General features: G+C 42.7%; 1 protein-coding gene across 1 annotated transcript in view; it reads right to left on the reverse strand.

Annotated features, from left to right (window-relative positions):
- MYRFL (myelin regulatory factor like) overlaps positions 1 to 23,454 on the reverse strand; it is a 118,028-nt gene that overhangs the window by 32,499 nt on the left and 62,075 nt on the right. The window contains exons 11-13 of the mRNA XM_060114165.1: positions 17,928 to 18,128; positions 11,600 to 11,708; positions 10,705 to 10,814 (exon numbers count right to left, since the gene is read on the reverse strand). Coding sequence (XP_059970148.1) covers positions 10,705 to 10,814; positions 11,600 to 11,708; positions 17,928 to 18,128 — 420 coding nt within the window. The remainder of the gene's footprint in view (positions 1 to 10,704; positions 10,815 to 11,599; positions 11,709 to 17,927; positions 18,129 to 23,454) is intronic.

The following is a 23,454-nucleotide window of genomic DNA, read 5'->3' on the forward strand; positions in this document are numbered from 1 at the left end:
AAAAAAAAAAAAAAAAGTTTGCTTGATATAGTCATTTGTGATTTAGCTCAAACCAAAGCAGACAGTGGAGAATGATATTAATGTCCCCTCTAAACCACAGTCAGTTCTTTCTGCCATGTCTCCCCACAGGACTTTTAATGCTGCTACTGGCATATAAGCGATGGCTTCAGTTGTCCAGTTATGTGTCAATAATGATGAGAAGCCAGCTCTGATTTCTGCAACTCAAATATGCCAACACCATACATCTTCCTGGTAGATTCAATGGGCAAGAAGGTAATTCATGTGTTTTCCTACCTAAGAGGAACTAGAGGTGGAGAGGGAATTTACTACTACCTTCCTGATAGTAACGATGGCCCTGACTTTATGGATCCAGTCGCAGGTTACCAAAAAAATTAACTTCTAGGACATGTTACTGGGATTGCTTCTTATTAAAAGACTTCTGATTTCTTGCCCTCTATCATCACAGTAAAGTCAGTACAAATATGTTCAAAAACATAATCTAGAGTTTTCTGAAAATAACCTTTTCAGTGCAAGTGGTAAGGTCTCCATGGGTTCATTTTAACCACGAATGTGCACCTAGATGCCTGAGGAACTTTTTCTAAGTGTCCAACTCACAGATAGAGGTTCGTATTCATTAGGACAGAGAAGGGCATAAGGCTGGGGCATTTTGAAAAGCTTCCCCATCTGATACCCACTGTTGGTTAAGAACTATTTTATAATTGAATCTAATTTAATTAATCAACTCTGTCCAGTTATTATTAACCATTTCAAATGGAATCCACTACCTCAACTAAAATGTAGCTTTATAATTGTGACATAAAAATGATTAAACCAGCTTGCCACCAAAAACTGCTCATGAGATTGGGTTTGGGGGCAGTGGCAACTGCTTCAAATCACATGAGAATTTTCACCCACTGTTTAAAAGACTTGCTTTGGGGTGAGGGGACTTATGGACAGCGTGAGCATATTTTTTGAAAGGACACGTAGGGCAGTTTGGCAAGTATAAGTGCACAGGAAAACAACAGGGAGGTGTTTGTGAAATCAGAGACATTATTTAGCTTAGAGTGTGTCTCTGTTGAAGCCTCTCCTTTCACATAGCCCCCTCCACATGCTGTGCTCTAATCATATTGAACCTTGTGCCGGTCACAGAACATGGATCATGTATCCCTCGTCTCTGGCTGCTCCCTCTGCCTAAACCAGCTGTCATCCCTCTCCGCCCACCTCCCTTTCACTTAGTGTCATGTTTACCAGTGTTATAAACCCCTGGAGACAGGGCCGGCCTCTCGTCCACAGCGGATTCTCCAGCACAGGGCAGTAACACAGGACAGACTTGAAGATTAAATGAGTGAATATTCTTACAGTGGTGATGCATGCCCTGAGGCACTCATAACCTTGCTTTCTGGTGAAATTGAAGAGAGTGGCCAAACGTCCACTTTATTTTTTTACCTGAGGTTTTTCTCAGAAAAGCAAAGTCTATATTCCAAATTCCCTTTCCACGTTAGGAAATGCAGGTGAGTTAAGGAAAGAAACACTAGTGTTCAACATCCTCAGTGCGATGGGCTAGTGACTCTCTTGTAACCAGCCACGTGGCCTCCACTGATGGAAACAGATGACCGTCCCTTCAGTTCCCCTTCATCCCCTAGGAAACACTTAGACTCTGTAGAAGGCAGTTTGCAAGCTCTTTGCAGGGTCCCTTGGGTCCCTTGCAGGACTGACGATAAATGAGCCCCAATGCTGGGGAGCAGCCAGGCAGTGGACTTGATTTCTCCTCTCTTTGGGAACTACAGCTTGTCCTCTGTCCAAAAACACTGAGTAAGGGTAACAAAGCCTGAGAGCAAAGAATGCTTTGAGAAGTTGAAATAGGCTCTTCTTTCTTTTCCAGTGAGAGTCACAGACTTGAAAATCTCTCGTGGCATCTGATGTTGCATGGACTGATGTTTTTATGATAAAATCATGGGACTAAAACAGCCTGTAATTGAGTATTATGAAAGTGATTGTCAAAGGGAGAAAAAGTCTTTTAGCCAATGGGTGTGCCTGGCAATTGTTTAGGCTTTGGATAAACTCAGCTTTAGATCTTTGTCCAAGAGTTTATTTGTAGACAGCTCACCAGGCCTTGACATGGATTTAAAAAAAACTAGAATCCTCAAACCAGAAAAGCAGGCTGCTGAGATGGTGTAGGAGCTCAGACTTCAGCTTAACTTTCCACAGATCCCTGGAGGTGAGCTTTCCGTCCTATGCAGAGTTCTCTTGCAAAGAGGACAACTCCTGGGCTCATTTCCCTGGATGTTGTATTTTGACCTCTGCCTTAAATGGGGAGAGCACAAGTTCATAAAACTGTTTCAAATTATGTGTTTTAATTGTTGCCCTTTGTTTGCTTTAGAACTCTTGCTTAATTTTTGTTATCTCAGTTTAAATGTAATTTTCTGTGGAAGGGCTTGAGTGCTTTGACCGAGGCAAGTTTCCAGTTGAACTAACACATGGCACCGTTTATTGTAATTCTTTGATTTCTTCTCTTTCTGGGTGACCAATGAGCTCCTTCTGAGGGCAGTGTCTTAGGGCCAACTCAGTACCTGGCACATGTAGCTCAATATTCAGCTAATGAACAGAATCAATAGTTCTTTATCAAACACCTATGATGTGCTAACCACTGTCTTAAGTACAGGGAGAAAACAATTAGATAAGGTAGACAGGATCTCTGCCCTCATAGAGCATGTTTCCTAGTGGGGAGATTGGCCAAGAGCAAGTAAACCAGAAGTATATGATATAGTTTTAAGTTGTAATTAGCACCAGGAAGGAAACCATTGAAATAGAAAATAATTGTTACTATCTTAAGCCATTGGTATAGATTTGGTCTATTTTATCTTTGAGAGCACTGGGAAAAAATAAAATAACAGCATCAAGTGGAAAAGTATATTCTCATCCTGAAAAAGACAGGTAACCCAATGGAAAACTGGGCCAAACAATTCATATAAGGAGAAATCTAAATAGCTAACATAAGAAAGACATGCACAACTTTGTTACTCGTCAGAGAAAGACAAATTAAAACAGTAAGATACCACTTTACCCCGATTAGAATTGAAAAATTTAGAAAGTCTGATAATGTCAGGTGTTGATGAGGCTACAGAGAAGCAGTAAGCCTCATGTGCTGCTGTTATGAGTTGGAGCTGACCAACAGTCTGACAGCATCTCACAGAACTAAGGCTGTGTGTATCCTATACCCCACCTCCAGTATGCGTGCCAGAGAAAACCTCCCACAGATTCACAAGGAGGCCTGTGTGAGAACGTTCATCACTGCACAGTTGTGGTCAGCAGAGTTGGAAGAGGCCATCACTCGAGGAGGAGAACATAAGGACATATGCCAAGGAATTCCACGTATCAGACTCTGAGCAGATGTATATAATTCAAAGAAATTTAAAACAGATTCAAAAACAACACTAATAATGTTCCAGAAAGCCTGACTATCCAAGGATATATATGAAACACATTAGCGTGCCATCGTTGTGAGGAGTTGGATGGAAGAGGAAATGAGAATGCAGAGAAGAAAAAATGTAATAAAGAAAAAGAGCAGTACAAAGAAGAGGGTAGTACCTCCACTCAAAGTTCCAATAATAAAGATGAAAGAGGAAAATCTATTGGAGAAAAAAAAAAAAATGAAAGGGATTTCACATCTTGAGAGCTACTACTCTAGTCCAAAGTTTATTTACTTACTCTCAGTGCTCTTACTCACTTTGAGCAGCTTGAAGGCAGTGACGGACTCTGAATATCTGAGACCGAGCTCAGTAGACTGGGAACTTCATGGATGAAGCCCAAGGGAACTAAACTATACCTACAGGGAGGAAGCAGTTCTGACCTAGTGGCCAGATTTCACAGATGAAGAAAAGTCAGCATCATCAGAAAGGGATTGAAGTATCCTTAAAGATTTTATAAGAAATTACTAAAAAATAGTCTCTTTGAAAACTTTAGCATAAGTTCAGCCATTTTAACTAAATTCCACTTTGGTAAATAAAATGTGAAATTCCAGGTACTAAATCAGTGAAGGCCTGAATAAACGGGGCTATCTGATTTTCAAAGCATTGCCACCACCCTCTGACACAATATTTAAATTGCAGTCTTAGATGTCTGGAACAATGAGTCTTTTCCCAACATTTTATTACTAAAATTTCCAAGCATACAGAAAAGTTTTTTAAAAATTGTAGAGTAAATGCCCATATACCCCCCCACGTAAATTCCACAATTAGCATAGTGCTCTATTTCCTTTATCACACGTCTGTCCATCTGTCCATCCATCAACCCATCTTGTTTATATGCATGGAAAAAAATAAATAGCAATTACTTTTTAAGAAGACATAACTACAGAAAGAAATTTTCCAAGAAAACAATAAATGGCATATTTCTCTCTAAAATTTAGAAACAAGAGAATTTTCTCCCTGCTGCCAGTGTAAGAAGTTCCTGGGAAAGAAGATGATCTACAAACAGGTGATCAGTTGTTAAAATATCCAGGGTTGGTTTTAATGGCATATTAACTCTAATCCTTCAGCTTGGAGTCAAATCAATCAGTGAGTGCAACAGGGAATACTAACCTCCTGTGGGGAATATCACTGCAACTAATGAATGAATTTTATTTCCTCTCTTGATGAGAAAAGAAGGGACTTTTAAACTAACTGCTGAGTAGGACCTTTAAAAAAAAACCATTTAGATTCTGGGCTGGCTATATGAACTTAAACTAATATAATTTTTTATAACTCAGTTTTTCTATATTTAAAAATGAAAAATAGTATTTGTCACTCTATAAAAAAAATAAGTCATTTCAGAGACACCCAAAGTGGTGGTATCTTTGAGCGGCACCTGAAAAAAATTTATTAACGATTAACCATTTATCAGTTATACTATGTTGTGGACCTAAAAGTTGTGGTCCTAAGAAGATTTGCATTAAAAAAAATTCATTTATGAAAGCAACTGCTTCATTGGGGGAAAAAGTGATTAAGGTAGAATTTCAACTCACCATACTGAAGTTAGTTTACTGTAGAACTGTAAAGAATAAAATAATTTGTTTTGAATAGCTTTAAAGATGACCTTATAATCCCCCAAACTGGCTAAGCCAAGTTCTGGACAAACTTTTATCTGAGGCTGAAATTCATGCTCTTAAACTGGTGTGCCATATACGATCAGGGAATTTTTAATCATCAAAATCAAAGAGATTTTGGTAAGGTTCATTTTCCTCTCATCTCCTCCATCTCCTCCCAATTTCCTTATCGATCCTCTCTGCCCACTTGGCTTTTTGACACTGTGTTTGCCCCATGTTCTCCTCCTACCTTCACCCAATCCTTCAGCCTTCCCAGGGCCTCTCCTTCTCCTATAGACCATCCTGGAAGTGTTCTGCTGTCTTTAGCCCTCTTTGTTTTCTCATCCTATATGAACTTGAGCGCCTGCTGGGCCAGGCAGGTAACAGGAAGCAGAGATGTGAGGCTGCCGAAGACCCTCTGGGGGAGTCGCTTCTCAGCACCACATCACCAGATCTGATATTTCAAGGGAACCGGAAATCCAAAATTTGTGTGAAGATCTAATTTTTAAAGGTAAGCAACACATTTGAAAATTTTTAAAACACCATGAGGGAAAAAAGTCTGCAGGCCAGACTGGGCCACAGGCTTCCCATCTGTGACCTGCGTCCATGACCTTTTCCTTATGAATTAATATCTTCACCCCTGTCTGTAGCTCCCCCTTGACCCCCAACTTCTCTCTCATGTTCCACACTCCCAGTCACCACCTCTGGATGTTTTCATCTGAATGTTCAGCTGACATCTCAAACTCGAAACTGAACCCATCTTTTCCCCTAGAAAACCACTTCTCCTTCAAACTCCCTTATGTTGATAGAACAACATCTCTTCCTTTCACTGAGATTCAAAAACTCATGCATTAACATAAAGTCTTACTGAGAACCCACGAGGTATCAGATACTGTTCTAAACAACACAGGATTGACGAGGCACATTCTCTGACCTCAAGAAGTTCACAGTCCAGTGGAGGAGATACCAAATAGAGAATGACAACACAATGTGATAGATACTCTAGAAGCTGTCTATCCAGAGGCCTAAGGCAGTATGAGGACAGGAGCAATCAAGGTATCACGGAATTCATTAACTCAATCAACCAAGATATGTTGAATTCAATTCTCCAGTACTCTAAGCCCTGGGGTTAACACCTCATATAAAGTATTGGAGGTACAGTTTTGAAAAATATAGAAGATTTTTTTGTTCTCATACAACTACCCGGGGAGACTGGCAAAAAACAAGTAGGCAAATAAACAAGATCATTTCAGTTAGGGACAGAAGTCTCCAGGCTGCTGTGAGCAAGTTTGCAGTGTATCTCCTGCACAGAGACCCAGCTGAGGGGGAGGATGAGGGCTGCGCCAGCCAGAGGGAGCTCCTGTTTCTAATGACTGCAAAGGCACTCCACACCCTCGCAGTGGCCCTGGATCTTACAAAGTGAAATCGAGTGCCATGGAGACTCTTTTAGACAAGGTGGTCAGGGAAGGTCTTGCTTTGCAATCCAAATGATGAGATCATCTGAAGGGAGAGTCTTCATGGCAGAGAACATCAACAGGACAGCTCGAGGCAGAAACAAACTTGGAGTGTGAGGAACAGAAGAAAGGCTGGCGGAGGAGGAGCTAGGAACAAGACCGTGCGTGTGTGTGTGCAGACACATCATATTCTGAAGGTGTCTGGGGGTTGGGGGTTATGAGTGTTAGAAAATGAGTCAGAAAGAGAAGATTCCATCCAGATTGTGGAGGGTTATAATAATAAGCCAATGAAGAGCCAAAACTGGGAAAGGGAGATTATAGGATCAGAGATTCGTTTTGTTTTGTTTTGTTTTTAAGGAAAATGATTCTACTGGTAGCTAGCAGGTCAGTTAGGAGGTTGTTATAATAGCTAGGGATAAAAATGGAGAAAATAAAGAGAATAAAGAAGGAATGTGATATACAAGAGATAGTACCTAAGTAAGAACAGCAGGACTTGTCTAACTGGACCCCGTGGATGAGAAAAAGGAAGGCTTGGGAGGCCTCTTGTGATGCTCTCCCCACTGCCACCAGCCACACCCTCAGTCCCCACAGTCCACCACTGTCTTCCTTCCCTTGTCTCTCAATCTCCCCCCTTCCTTTCCATCTGAGAACACTTGCCTAGTCTCCAGATAGCCTCTCTCCTTCCTCTGAACTGATGTGGCACTTTATGCATCCCACAGATTTATTACATATCACGTTGTATCTTAGAGCATTATTTCTTGTGTACCTGTCACATCATCCTGCTTAGACTGTCAGCTACTTGAAGACAGGAACCAAGTGTTATTTACCCTTTCATGACTCAAATAGACAATTCCTGCCACATTATGGTTGCAGGAAAAATAGAATCAATGAGTAAAAAGTAGCCACATACGAAGTTATGGCAGGGTGGCTTGTGACATGCAGTCTTAAAAACATGCACATACAGATTATTCAACGCTAGTGGATCATAAGATGAACCTCATCTTTACATAGACTCGGTTGTGAATTTGTTTAAGGTAGTTCTTACATTTATTGTGTGCATTTTTCTTACACCAAGTATACCTAATAATAATGCTCAGGAAATGTAACCACCTGTTCCCAAATAATCACAGAAACAAATTTTAAAAGTTGCCAAGTAAAGAGATAGATGAACACGCCAAAAAGCAGAGCCCCAGTGGTCGAATGCAGGAGGAGACGATGGGGTCCACTCTAAGGCCCCCTTGCTCTCAGTATCAGCCCCAAGTCCTTTCACTCTACCTCCCACGGCTGAGCTTTCACTGGGCCACACGAACCATGAGAAATTTATGAGAAGCAGTAAATCACCCCGTATAAGAGAAGTTTATCTTGCAAGGTCATTTCTCCTGTTAAGAGAAAAAAGTGGCTTGTATCAACTTTGGCTGACATCGCTGATCTCCAGCGTTCGCTGGTTGTATGGACAGTCTGTAAAGATCCAGCCATTCTCTTTCCTATTTCGGCACCACGTTGCAAAGTACAAGTGGAAATGATACAGCAGTCACGGAGCACAACATTTTAACATTTCCATGTTCTAGTTTGCATTTTAGCTTCAATGAGAATTTCCTTATAAAAAAGAGACATTTGGGGGAAGAGAACTGGAGTGCAGAGGGAGAGACTGTATCTTAATTGGATCTCCACCTGTTACTATAGCACACAAAGCCCGGGAAATCCTAGCGAAGGTCTTGAAAACCAACAGCCCTGGGTGCGGCCATCAAGGTGGCCACGGTGCCCACGTGAATAAGGAAGAGTCCAGGAAAGCAAGAGGTTATCTGTACATCCTTCTTATCAGTTAACAAAGAGCATGGGACAACAGGAGCCACATACCCTGCGTTCTTAATGAGAGAATAAAGGGTATTCTGGGAAGTACTTATAATGTAGAAGAGGGATATTCCACAGTGTTGAGGATTAAACCAGCTATTGAAGTCTATCCACAGAAGTGAGCCAAAGAAGAAAGCCAGCCTTCGGAGTATGGAGGTGTAGCCTTAGTGACATCACCATAGATTGTATCACTACAAGATCCTGTTACTAAGAGAATCACCCCTTTTCCATTCTGGACTCCTGTCAGTTTTACTTATTTATAAACTCAGTGCCTCCTCTCGTGATGAATGAACCTGGCTGCGTGGAATGGGAATGCCACCCCCCACTTTCCCAGGTCTCTGCACTTGGCTTCCTAGGAATGAACTTGGGGTGTAACCTCCCCTGGGAAAGTGAGGGGTTGGCCCTCGGAACTCCTGTTGCTAATCATCTTGACTGTCTCCCTTCAACTCACCTGGGAACAGGAAAACACTGGGCCAGGGGAGAACTAATTATTTTGCTGAACAGTGACAGTCCTAAGGCCCCGGGCAGGCGTTACCTACACAGGAAACATAGAAATCTCTTTCCTGAGTGTTCTAGGGAAGGGCCACACCCAGAAGTGATACAGCTGCTACCAGATGAAACCCCAAGAGCCCCACCTTGGCCGCCTGGTGACACACTCCCAAGGCCGTACCCTAAGGCTGATAGCTGTGCCTCTGCTCTTTTCTCTCAACCTAGGAAGCTTATGAAAATGCAAGAGAGTGAGGGTGACTTTATTTTACAAATACCTCTGAATATATTTTATATTTTAGTATATATAAAATAGTTTATATTTTAAGCAAATTACATAAAAAACTTTAGTGTTTTATTATTAAAAATAAATTTCTGGGGAATTTCCTGGTGGTCCGGTGGTTAGGACACAGCGTGCTTAGTGCCAGGGCCCAGGTTCGATCCCTGGTCAGGGAACTAAGATCCCACCCGCTGCATGGCATAGCCAAAACAATTTTTTTAGTTAAAAAAAGATAAATTTCTGATGGTAACACCTCTCAACTGAAGTGATAGCCTCGGTGTGAGGGACCAACGAATTTCTTCTGTGGAGGACGTGGTCCTGGGAGACAGGAGGAAGTAACTTGACTTCCACCACTCGGCCCTTGCGGCCCAGTGAGCAGGCCATCCGGTGCTGTTATCAAAGTATTTGTTGTCCAAGAGCTTGTAGGTAGAAGACTGTGGAAGGGCCCAACATGAAGACATACCCTCTACCTTGCTACTCCAAGTGTGCCTTGCTGACCAGCAGGACTGGCAAAATTGGCTTCACCTGGAGACTGGTTAGAAATTCAGGATCTCAGGTCTCACTCCATTCTTGCTTAACCAGAATCTGCATTTTAATAACTCCCTTACTGATTCGTGTACACTTTGAAGTTTGGGAAGCACTGCCCCGAGGAACTGACAAATTACGAATTAGTCTCCACTCAAACATCTCTACCTACTGCCCTGAAATCCCCATGCCTATCAGCCTTCCCTCCAGCATCAAATATAATAATGTGATATAAAGCAAATCAGCCGCAGAGTGAATTTGCAAACCTCACAAAAGATGCAGGGTTTCACAGAATTAATAGACGTGACCTCGGAGAACCACTCAAATCACAACCAAAGCATTGGCAAGCGAGGAAATGGCAGGCTTAGACTCCTTAACAAGCGAAGAGGAAATAATCTACAAGGATGGTGACATTCCTTCAAAAGAGAATGATTTGAATATCAAAGAATTCTGACAGGCCCCTGAGGAAAAACAATGAGGCTCATGAATATCTTTGTAAAAATGACCCACTTTATGATTGTGCTGCGAAAGTCAAACATATAGTTTTGTTAAAAAACTATGCTCCAAAAAAAAAAAAAAAATTCAACACTTCACTCAGTCTTCAATCATTCTAAGGAGGAGCACATTGTTTTAATTATAACTTAAATGATATTATGTGAAAGAAATGACACTTTTGTAAGTTTTAGTTCCATTTTTCAAGACAAAGTCTAATCACAACTTGCTGTCACTATTTCTCCTGATGTTTGGTCCTTGTTTGAAGGGCACTTCTGCTCAGTGGACTGTCCCAGGGCCAGTGTTCCTCCAACAAGACTCACTGGACTCCAGTGCTTACTGTTGCATAGTCCTTTTTCCTTTTCCCTTATGAGACTTCTTTTTGTTACCTATGACCATTGTGGGATAACTGATACCTACTTACTCCACAGCTCAGTGAAGAATTCTTTTTTACTGTCCCGTTTCCCGGTTGGATGTTCCGTGCATTGTGATACCACAGAAGGGGGTTCGCCCGTGGGGTTAGAGCTCTAGGGTAGGTATCTGTTCAGGGTTACCTTATCCACCATGAGGAAGTTCTCCAGCGTCTCTCCGTTTTCACAGGTTACATGGCCAACCTCCCTCACAGCTCTGGGCAGGATCTCTCGCACCTCCTGGGCGATCATCCCTAGATACAAACACTCCAACAGGTTTCGTCAGGAAAAGACCTTTCTGGAGAAAATCCTCCCAGGCCTACCTCAGAATGGGAACACTGACAACTACACAGGATGTCTCTGCAAATAGATGCTTATCCCCCCTCAGCATTTGCTTTGATCTACGAGGCATTTAAAAAGCGAAGGAGGAATTTGGAGCCAAGGACCACTAGAGGATTAAAAGTGGGAGTGTTTCCTCCACTCTTTCTTGAGACTCTGAGCTGAATGTTGGAAGGGGTTAAGTACCTTCAGATCCCTGTACATAGACATGAGACCAGGGCATCGGCTTGATTTTCTTTCTTTTTCTGCAGGAGGGCCCTGCCCTCTAAATGGTCCTTTTTTCTTCAGAATTCCTGGACTGGAGTATGAACATCACTCTGCACTTCTCTGACCTGGACCTGCCTGTCCCGCCACCTTCCCTCTCTATCCTGATGCTGCCCAGTGCCGCCTGTCATACAGTTTGCGCTGCCATCCGCCCCTCGGCCCTCATCCCATGAGCAAGAGGCCTCCAGTGAAAGGAGACAATGTGTTCAAAATCCTCCACCAGTACCTTAGGGGGCAGGAGTGGGGATGGGGGTGTTGAGGAAAGATGACAGAAATTTCTTTAACTTTTCCTGTTCCGGTGATTATGGCTTTCACAGAGGACAAGTGAGACCGACAGGATGTTGTCAAGTGCCATAGCATACAGCCTCCAGATGAAGAGGGAATTAGAACTTTAATAGTTGACAATATAAAATTAAGAAAGGAGCTGTGTGTGTACCTGTTTGATGGGCAGTGTTTATTCCCATCGCAGATGCGAATTCAGGCTTGTAGTCGTATTCAACAATCCTCATTTGGGCTATTCTTCTCAGCTGTTCATTTGTGTCAACCTAATTTAATTAAAGAAGATCAGATTTCACCCGCTTAGATATTTGCTATTCGAATCAAGGTCCAGAGTGACCCAGAGAGATGAAGAATGTTGGGAATGGGATTGTCCTTTCCTCTTGCCCAAACTATTTTAAGAGAAATTTATGTTTTTCTCCTCCAAGAAGCAAAAGTTTCAAGGTTCATGTCGGCGACTTCCATCCACTGACTTATAAACTGAGCCAGAGTTTATATGGCTAAATTACAAGGCAAAACCTTTCTCATTCACTACTCTGGCCTCACTTCTGTCCACTGAGAGTTGAACCGTCCTTCTGAGAATGGGGGTTGATCACCTCGGAGAGAAACAATTTCTGTCCAGGATGGCAAGGTATCATTTCCAAATGAGCACACAATATAAGCAGCTAACAAATACAGGCTGACCTTGTATTTATAAATTAAAAATGCAGTGCTTAGTTTAAGTAACAATCTATTAAGAATGGGTATATCGTATATCATTGAATTGCTTATGGACATCTTGCTGGAGAAAATTGTTTCAAGTGGCAGTTTGCTAGCCCGGATTACCCACCCATCTGCTGGTCCCTCAAAATCCAGGCTACATTCCTACAGATGGCTTCTCCCCCAGACCACCCTGGTCAGTGATGGTGTCCTCCTTGGAGCCAACCACTCTTACAGGTAGTTAAAAGCACTCCCAACTGTCACTGCAAGTTCCTCAAAAAAAATTTCACTGGGTCCCAGCAAAATGATAACAATAAAGACAATATAGTGGATTTTTCCTAAAGCTAAATGTGCTGATTCAAAGGCTTCCCTTTTGAGTTTGTTTTTTTTTAATGAATTGACGGTAATAGCATGATTGATTTTTTTTAACGACCTTATTCCACAAGTAAAATGTTGGCAGTCCTATGTGGGTCCTTAAATTTTCTTTTAGAGAACATAACTGGATTATGAAACCAGTGGTCTCTTGGCAATAAAAAATATACTGCCTGGACATTCATCCATATGTTGGAGCAACCAGAAATGCTTTTCTGTTGTTTTAAGAAACCCCTGCTTTGGCCCTGAACCCCTCCCTGGACCCACTCTGTCAAGTGAGCAGGAAAGTTCCTCCAATATCATAAAGGTTCTCTTTCCTTCACCAGTTTGGTGGGTTATCAAATGTTGTGACTTTGTGCTTAACTGGATAAATGGACTAACTTTACTTCAGGTACTTGTCGGGGAGTCTAATTTTGAGCTCACTGCTGTTTTGATCATTGCTGTTATCAAAAGCTTGGTTCAGTTCTTTCATTCATTGCTTCATTTGACTAATACTTACCAATCACCTTCAACATACCAGGCACTACCCTGAGTGTTGGAACTTCAAAATGATTGCCTTTTTAAAGTTCATGGTCTAGACAGGAAAACAGACTCATCCCATAAGATTATATTACAATGTGAGAAAGGCAGGGTGATGATGGAGTTATGAACAGAGAATCATGGCAACTCCAAGGAAGCACCTAAAAGATTATCAGGGGACCATAAAAGAAGGCTTCCCAGAGATGGTGAAGCCCAACCGAGATCTTGGCTTGTTTCAGTTCGCAAACACACTCTGCCCCTTTCACTACAAGGCCCTTGCTCAGGACATTCCCTGCCTCAGAAGCTCTTCCCTTCCACTCCTCTACCTCCGCCTCCCCCCATTTAAAACACCTCTTCGAGAAGGACTGCTTGACCTCCAAGACTAGGAAGTTTCCCTCTGCCTTATGTGCTAATGGCACCCGTTCTTTTCCTTCATAGCATTAATCAAAGTTATCACCAGACAACTAGTGAGTCACTTTTATTATCTGCCTTCTCCTACAAAATGAACACCCCATGAGGGCAAGGACATATTTGAGGCCATGATTTACTGTTCGTCACCACATCGCTGGTTTCTAGTACCATTCCTTTCATGTAGTAGGTGCTTAACTAATATTTATAAATTAATAACTTTAAGATAGGAGTTAGTCAGGGAAAGATGAAGGGTGGGGAAGAGGGTGGAAAGGGTAAGACTAAGATAGAGATGCTGGGCAGAAAGAACACCATAAGCCAAGTCCCGAGGCAGCAAATCCCCTGAATTATGCCTGCACAACCAAGGCAGGGCTTGGCGTGACTACACTGTAAAGATCAAGGTCAGAGCAGGGAGGGCCTTGCAGGCCATGCTAGGAAGGAACAGTCACAATCTCATATTGCCCTGTGCATACACCTGTCACTCTGAGCTCCTACATTCATTCAACAAATATTTAATGAGTAGCTACTATGTGCCAGATACTATGCCAGGCCCTGGAGATTCAATGAGTTTTTCTTATTTGGAGCTTAAATTTTAATGAAAGTTTCTCTCCTGAGGATGAGGCCTGTGTTTTGTTTGTCTTAGGACCTGCACAGTGCCTAGCACAGTGTCTGACAGGTAACAGGCAACCCAAACTTTGAATGAAGGAAAGAAGGAATGAAAGAATGGAGGTAGTGAAAAGGCAGAACAATCCCTGATGCTAACAGAATTGAAGGCAGGGGGTCAGTCAGGAGCCGGCTAGTCTGGCCTTGCACTAGCCAGGCCCTGCCCTGTTCCCCACTCCCTGCACTCTGGGGGTCCCGTGCCCACTTGCCTGCTTCTCATTATCCCCTTGCTTCCTGCATGAGGCCCCATCAGAGACCAAAGCAGAGGCAGTGTCAGTTCCTTTGCCGCAAGGGGAAAGCAGAGGAGGATGTGCCCTTCACTCCAACTGTCCAGGCTACACAGAGGGAAAATGACCCCCGCTGTCTAAGTTGGATCCTTGACTGCATTTTCCCCGAAGACATATTCCTAGACATAGCAGTTAGGTTCGCTAGTACTACCACCACTGTAATTCAGACAGATTTTTGGCCAAACAAAATATCGAGGGTTGGCTTGGGGACCTAAACACCTTCTGTAATAATCTTTTTCTAAGAAAATGCTCTTGTGATTTCTAATGCTATGTTGTAGACTTTCCAAAGCTAAATACAAACTGCTTGTATTGCATGCTCCCTATGGCTTGTACTCTTGGCCCAGGAAAAACACTTGAGGCAAGGACTGTGTCTCCTTGGAATCCTCTACTCAGAACTGCACAAAGGCCACGACTCAACACCATGCCTCGCTCATCAATGTGTGTTGAGTAAGAGGGTAGTGAATTTGGGTGTCTAACCTGATCTTGCCCGCAGCAATTTTGGAAAGTTTTGACCATGGATGCAAAGGGCCATCTCTGCCATGCTGCCTCACACCCAAGGTTTCTGTATCTTCATTCAAGCCTTTCACCGCAGAGAAGACATTGCAGACCGTGAACTCCAGTCCGTTCAAGGAGGGAGATCTCATTACCCATGGCCCACAGCCCGGACTATCAGTCTCCCATCAGAAGCAGCTTGAATGGCACTGGCTCACCCTGAACTTCTGCATTTGGCTCATGGCCCTGAGGGGAGACTTTGCATGTTTGACTTTCTTGAGCTCTTCACACATTTGTCTTTAACTAGTATACTGCTGGTGCGCTTGGGAGAAATTACCTTTGAGCATTTTACCTTAACCGATCTTTTTTCCCCTGGCTTTTCTTTTTAGCTGATTGCTGCCTTATTTTTAGCCTTCACCACAGAATTTGACTGGTGCATTCAACGTTCAACTTCCTTTTTTTTGCATTGACATTGCTGTTCTTCACGCCCCTTTGGTTTGCAGCATACCCTTTTCACCCTAATTTTGCTCCATTGTAAAAGCTGCATTTCCTCTCCAGTCTATCATCACCTCTGTAAACACCAAGTCTGGGTAAGTGAAACTGCTCCTCCCCGAGGCTGACCTCATTTCCCAGTGCCTCCGTTTCACAGGTTTCAGTCATATCTGCTTTATTGTCTCTGTGTCTTAGATGTGTGTCCAGATGAGCCCCAGAGATCTCCTCTAGGCCCCTCCACGCTGAGTGCTTGTGTGCTTAATATCCGCAAAGCCACCTTCGCTGCCTTGAGCGAGGAGACGCAGTCAGGCACAGCAGCAACGGATGTTCATCCTCCCAACACGGTATCAGGCAACGTGTTTGGCCGCTACAGTTGTCTCACAGCAGCTAATTCAGAAGCCAGCTCTGGCTGCCGTGCGTCCTTAATGGGAAATGCCTCCAGTCCTACGCTTGCAATCAGGTCAACCAAAGGTTCACTTCCCAGCACATCTGGAAGAATGGCCTTCTTATAAAAGTTGGAAAAACTGAGTCAGAGAGAGGTGAAGATGAAGTTCACACATCTGTCAGCACCATCATCAACATTACCATCATGTCTCTTGTCTGTAATAAATGGTGAATGGGATAGACAAGATTTCTAGAAACATGTATTTCATAAATGTGGACAAATTATTAAGGACAAATATATTAATGTGAAATAACTTAATAAATGAATTACATGTAATTTGCATTTTTTGCAAGTAAATAAGAGTAGTATCTATTTGCTTAGCCTTATACAGCTAAAAAATGTTTCCCGCATATGAGCTTAGAAAAGGCTCTTAACGTGAGTAAATATGGGCATTCCCTGTTCAGAGAATAATAGAGTCATAGAGCGTGTCTGGGCCAAAGTTCCTGGGCGAGTGGGTGCCAGAATCAGGACTAAAACTCTGCCTTCTAACCAGAGACCACCTCCTCTTTATTCCCTCCTGCTGCTGTGAGCAGGAAGGCGATACAGGAACTTCATGTCGAGAGCCTGGATTAAGTGACATTTCACTTCATGGAGAAGTCTTCCTAGAGGGATTTGAGAAGTTCTAAGGAACCTTGTTATTTTGAGACAATATGTTTTCTTCAAACCAAGGAACACCATTTGAGGACGTTTAGTAAATGAAGTTCTGGGGAAAGCCCAGTGGTAGCAGGAGTGGTGGTGGAGGACTTTCTCCACTTGTCATCTTCCATTTACATTTAGATAAGGCCTGGTGGAGAACTGTATAGCCAGTTGCAAGGATAAGTTTGAGTTGGTGTGATCTGAAACACAGCCAGTTCATTTCTTTCTAAAAGGCAGACGCACGGTATCTAAGACTGGTATCTTGAAATATATGTGAGAACCTTCTAGCCCTGAGAGTTCCCATCAGGCTAGGAGGTCACAGCTCTTCTAACATGAACCGCAGCTTCGTGATCAGTATAAAAGTCTACAATTACAACCATTCTTTGGAATCCTCTCAGCCAACGAGGACATTCCTTGGCTGGCTTAGAAAACCCAGTGCAGATTTGTACTGGGAAAGGAATGCAGTCTGGAAGAATGGCCAATGATTTACAGATTAAGTCTCCTATTAACTAAGAAAGAATAAGAAAAGGAGGTTTAAAAACCATTCTGCCACCCCGCCTCGAAAATGTTTACAGGAGAAGCAGTGTGAGTGACAAGGTGGGGAGGTGGCAGAAGCACTGAATGGGACACAGAATTGAATGGTGGAACCAGGAGTGACCTGGCATCGTCATCGGGATCCCTTAGGTCTTCATAGCAGTTGTGACTTTCCGAGATGATTCAGTACTTATTATCTCAATGGGTTAAAAATGATAAAAGACTCGGTGGGTTCAGGCAGAGGCACCATTTCCATCTTATAGATAAAGACACTGAGTTTCGGCGAGGTTAGGCGTTTTATGCAGGCAAATCCGAAGTGGATGAGCAGCCTCCTGATTTCGAGGCCTGATTTCTGATTGCCACTAGGCGCCTCACTGCAGAAGGAGAAAGTCTTGACCCGTAACCTGGGGAAATGGGTTTGCCCGAATGAGGCGTGAGGAGGTTGAGTTTCTCTAACTGCTCCTCAGAGAAGGATGCTGAGTGGGGTAGACAATGGCTGGCAGGCTTGGTGCCAGGGGCTCCGGGAGGAAGGGGCTGGAGAGGTCCAGGGGAAACGTGGGCAGGAACTGGACTGAGACAGCGTTTGAAAGACGAACGGGGAGATGGAAGGTTGGAGATGGAAAGGAAAAGGCAAGCTCCATCAGTTGACAATGGAAAGGCAACGGCCTGTGGGAAATAATCCTGCTTGTGAAGCCAGTGCTATGCTGTCATGGCCCACTGCTCCTGGCAGGTAAGTCCATTCTCTTGGGTAGGAACTGCTTTACAATTTCAGCAGAGATGCCTAACGACTCCAACACTCGTAACTGTTAAGCAGCATGTTCGTCTCACACCAACAGGTGACGTGGAGAGATGCCTTGTGCCAGGTGTGTCAGGGGCCAGGAGGGCCCAGAACTCCTGACTCGGGTGTCAGAGGAGGTGTCCGAGGCCTGCCCCGTGCTCACCTCCTGGATATTCTGCTTCGCCCGGCTGTCAGAGGGATGCATAATTGTCCCCATCACTTTCATGTTGCCACAGACAACCAGGGCTTCGTCCGGTGCATCTGTGTTGATGCCCACTCGACCGTGACAAACCACAGATTCTGGAACTTGTCCTCGCTGCCATAATGCATCAATGTCATTTTCAAATTGCCCAGGGTTGGAGGCCTGGAGAAAATACATAAATATGTTACAATTAAAGTTATAGATGCAGGACTAGATGATCGCTTTATTCCTCAAAGGAAAACAGAATGTTAGCCAAGTCTTTCACTTGAGAATCACATGTTGGATGGGACACTCTGACATATCCGAGTAACCCCCAGGAGAGCCAGGGAGGCTCTCCTAACTGTTCTGCCCCCGACAGCAGAAGCTCAGCGTGTCATGGTTTGCAATGTCCAATCTCTATATGGAATTGAGAATGTGTCAGTTATAGTAGGTGGATGATAAGGAAGAAGAAGAAAACTCAAAATGAGTATTTTTTCAGGGAGAATAATAATAATGATTTAAAACCAGAATATTACATCAGAAAATATTACAAGTTTATTAAAGCTCAGATAATCTCAAAAAAACCCTTGCATTTAGCTAGCCCTTCCATAGTTTCAAAACACCTTCATGTTTATGATTTCACACACAATTGACAAGCAAATGACAATACAAATATATTTAATACACCTCAGCTATTCCCTAAACACAGATGATTCTGACAGAACTATAACAGCTGCATTTGTTGTGTGCTAATCCACACCCCAATTCTATGAGATAGGACCATTATATTCCTTTTACTGACGCTGAGACTCTGAAAGAATAAACAAATTGCCCAAGGCCACAAAGTTAATAAGTTCTAGAGCTGCGATTATGCTTCCTTTGATTATTAAATAATGATTCTAACTTTGAGTTTTGTGGTATTGCCTAAAAAAGCCCTGGCCGAATGCAGTCTTCAAAGAAAATCCAAGTGAATCTATTAGACTAGAGAAAGTTCTGGAGACTTTACTGTTAAATAAGTTTTTTTGCCAAAGAATTTTCCACTGTACTGCCTTCCCTCCTCTCCATTTCCCTGTTGCCACTGAATATATTTCCACATATCTTTAAGTAGGGATCTATGAATCCACCAAAATCCTCACAACGAAATTAACTTGTTTTTTAAATTATGACCTATCCTTCTCTTACTCTCTTGGTATTATTTGAATGTTTTTACCATAGGCATGTGTTACCAATTTACAAATAATAATTAAAAGAAATCTCAAAGTTTAGATCTAAGTTTGGGTTCTGTTTAAAAACTTAGGTGTGTGCAACTTCCTGTTTCATTCCTACCTGTCTGAACCCTGAGCTGCTTGGAAGACTCAACTATTGACACTGGATAGACAAAAGCAGGGAAAGAATATAAAGTAACAACTTTGAACATTATTTTGTGTGAATTCACTTGAACAAAGAGCTTTTCCGCAAGATCCCTAGAGCCTCCTTGGTTGTGAATGGCAAATTGGCTTTGACTCAAATCCTTTTATAACGAGCAATCAACTAAATCCAAAGGTATACCATATAAAATGTTGCTGCATTTTCCTCTGCTCTGAACATAATGAGCCACTTCAAGGAAACAGAATAGGACAGTGATGGATTTTCTTCTTCTTAATGAGCTTTGGGATAATTATTATCCTGTTTGTAACCTGACAGTACTGGAACGGCAGATATAAGTAGATTCAATTTTGGGGAACAATTACAACCATCTCATTTGAATTTCATCAAATGAAAACTCAAATCCCTAAAACATGTTCAAATCATTTTGGAAAGGGTCACAGATCTACAATGGTTTAAATATAGAGCCCTAAGGAGGAGTCCTTATCAGTAATGGGAAATGTTATGATAAAATGTGTGAACTTATTTCCCTTCTCTGGTATCCAGAATGTTAATGGGTCAAAGAAAACAGAAATGGAATCACAGAAAAACATTCTGGAGTCATGAAGTTGTGTTCAGATGTGGCCTAATAGTGGTTGATTGCTATCAAACATCAGAATGAATTAAAGTTTCTAAAATACTTTTATTATTTATCACACAGCCTCATATATTTAGGGAAGACCCGAACATTCTAGTCTATGTTGTGACACAAACTAGCTGTGTGACTTTGGGACAGTTACTTAACCTTTCTGTACCAGTTTTCTCCCCTGAAGAATAAAGATAATAGTGTCTTCTTTACCTATCTCACGGGGCTGTGGGAATTAAATGAAATCACTATGCATGAACACTTCATAAAAAGGAGGATGCATAGTCTCAAGTTCATCCTCCACACACTCTGCTGTGCAGAGTAACAACCATTCAACCTACAGTCAATGAAGCTGCTCTCCTCAGTAACGCATCTGCAGAGCTGCACAATTCCGAGGGAACTCTGTTCACAAAGAATACAATGTAAATGGTGCCCCCTGCAGATGCTTGGAATAGGAAACACTAGTAGTAATTTGAGGCCATTCCAGTTTGGAATGGAAAGCTGGAATTTTTTTGCTTTACCATTGTTTGGGCTTCTAAAGAGGAGTCAAAGAGCATAATAGGAAAGCTTGAGCTGAGGAAGGCAGTTCATAAGAAATTCATTCTTGTACCTTGTGAAAAGACTATCGAAAATGGGCCTAGAAATGCTATCTACCGATGCTACTCTAAGTGTGGTCCCACAGGCCAGCAGTATCAGCGTCTCCAGGAAGCTTGTTAGAAATGCAGATTCTCAGACATCTCCAACCTACTGAATCAAAAATTGTGGAGGTGGGGCCCAGGTATCTGTGTTTTCACAAGCTCTCCAGGGTATTCTTATTCTCCATAAAGTTTAAGAAGGACTTCTGTATGTCATACACTACTTCCATGCTACTACTATGAAAGGGGTCATGAGTTACCCCTTCCATAGTTAGTAGATGGTTCAGTTGAATCCCAACTGCAGAGTGAAACAGACATTGCTCCACACACTGATTCCTTTGGGTAAATAAAAATTCAACTGAACTCCAGAAGAGGTGGGCGTGTGTGTGTGTGTGTGTGTGTAGCTCTAGTGTGTTGGGAGAGGGAAGGGAGATTTGTGGTCAGAAATGGGCAAGAGCCAGTGAAAACTGAGATGGCACCTGAAATGGCTCTGCTCTCCCCCCATACCTTGCCATCCTTGCAACTGCGTTGCTTCCCTTGTCTCTCCTGGCCCTTGGTGTTGGTTTCCCACCTTCATGACCCTGCGGTTGCAGGGCAATAAAGGAGGACTTTTGGGGGACGTGCCCATTTCTATTAATCTGGAAAATAACGGGAATAATTTATTAGTGTTCAAAACTAGGAAACCCTGGCGTGTCTTTAAAAGGCAGACAAAAATAATCATCCCACCTGCTTGCAGCACTTCAAACCAGGTTTAATTGTGTGTTTTAGAAGAAAAGTAGAGCTGAAGGGAAGCCTAGTCATTAACAAGGAGAATCTGAAGGAATCCTGCTGGGGAATGCTCCCCAAAACAAAGACCTGGGAAATAAATCTGTTCTTTGGAGTAAATTTTAATTTCCATTAAATTGGTCAGTTTACAGTATGGGACCAAAATATATTTCCAAAGCTGTTTTGATTGACAACCCGGATGAATAATTGCTGGGTCCTGCCCACCATTCTCTCTCCAAGGAGAATTCTGACCAGCCTGGTCTCCTGAACCCCTCCTGGAGCCCTGAAATTCATCTACTCCAGCCTTCATACAATTGCCCTTATGTTAATTTCTGCTATGGGGAGAAATGACTCTTGGGTCTCAAAATGAATCTGGATCTGCTGAATGCAATTTGCAGGTCTCCATGTAATGTGGTCAGGTCTTGTAATGTCTTAATTGTCACATTTTTCTTCCTTCATTCTAGAACTCAAACTAACAGACCCAGACCATGACCCAAGAGGGCACATCTAGCTTTTTTATAGAATGTAGACTGGCCTGCCCTCTGCTCAACCCATGATACATATACCTGTTTAGTGCCCTCTAGAATCTCAGGGGCAAGACGTGTGCTCTGGGGACATTTCTAAAACTCACTGATTCAACCAATAATGCCATTTCTTAAATTCAGTTTTTCTCTTGGTTGGTTTAAACATTATATGATTAAACAAATTCAAAAGTCTGCATTCATTTTCACTCAGCTTTTTGGGGTTAGAATGAAATAATATCAATAAGATACTCCCAGTTTGAGGGGAAGATATTATTACTATCATTTTTTCCTCATTGTTGTTAAGGTAACCCTTGTGTTACCCAGCATACATATAGAATAGGGTATTCCCTTTAACCAAAAATTATGGCTGGAAGAAAGCCATTGAATCTGGAATACAATCATTTTTAAAAAATAAAAATGTAGTGAATAATATGACATCAAATCTATACTAATTTATTTATTTTTTTAGTATTCATACTTAACATAAATTGCAGAAACTTTCAACTTCTCAAAGTCATCATTATGAGTAAAATGATTGTGCTTTGGATGCGAGAAGGTGCCTGTTAACAGAGAGTTCCGGTAACAGAATGTACAGGGGTGTGGCCCCTCTCACGATGCTGCTGTGTAGACTCGCAAGGCAGCCAAAGTATAGCTTTGCAGGGGCTGTCAGCAGGAAATGGAGAAACCTCAACACCAGGTAAATTATTTAAAGTATGCAGGTGACTAGCAGACTGCCTGACTCAAGCATGAATTCCAGCTCAGAGAGGCACTTTCATGATATCCAATCTACCCTAACTCTGAAAAGAAAGGCATTGTCTGTCTTTATTCCTTCCTGTGAGGAATCAGAAAAAGTAAGCAACCTAGGTTTCCAGACTTGACTTAAATCATATTTGTTAGCGCAGCAAAGCAATCCCAGATTACATCAGGTAAGGCGTCAAAGACCCCTCTGACCCCTTCTGAGGGAAGGGCAGGAACCTCTGCCCTTGGCTCATGACCAAAGGAGGGGACTCCACCTGCCTTTGCCGCAAAGGAGGTTGTTTTGCCACAGCTTAGATCAGGCCCCATAAAAACACAGCCCAGGGCATGCATGCTGGCAGGCACATAGCCGGCCCTCACCATCAGTGTTTTACCTCATTTCCATCATTACTTTACTTCCATTGAAATTCTGAGATGCAGTGTCAAGAGTTCCACTAATAGATGCCTTATTTTTTATTGACTAGAAGAATTACACAGAGGGTCCTTTGTTTCAGAATAGCTCAAGGCAAGCAAGGGAAGACTCACTTCCCCAGATGGGCAGATCTTGTCCCCACGCCGAAGTTTAACAGCCATGTAAGTGGACGTGCCTATCGTAAACCATTTTCCCTACTGGAGTGTGCATGTCCCCCTGTGCCACTTCAAAGACGCATAACAAAGCAGTCCCTCCCAGGGCTGCCAGGCCTATGGTTACCTGTTACCTCATGCCCCTGGCATTCTCTGTGCTGGCCGGCCTGGCCCCTCACAGATGCAGCTACAGCTGCCAACAGCTTTATGTTTTTGTGGCTGCCAAGACTCCCGTCCACAGCTGTGACCAATCATTCATTCAGCAAAACGTGCTG

The sequence above is a fragment of the Mesoplodon densirostris genome, chromosome 11 (assembly GCF_025265405.1).
Source record: "Mesoplodon densirostris isolate mMesDen1 chromosome 11, mMesDen1 primary haplotype, whole genome shotgun sequence".
In the NCBI taxonomy this organism is placed as follows: Eukaryota; Metazoa; Chordata; class Mammalia; order Artiodactyla; family Ziphiidae; genus Mesoplodon; species Mesoplodon densirostris.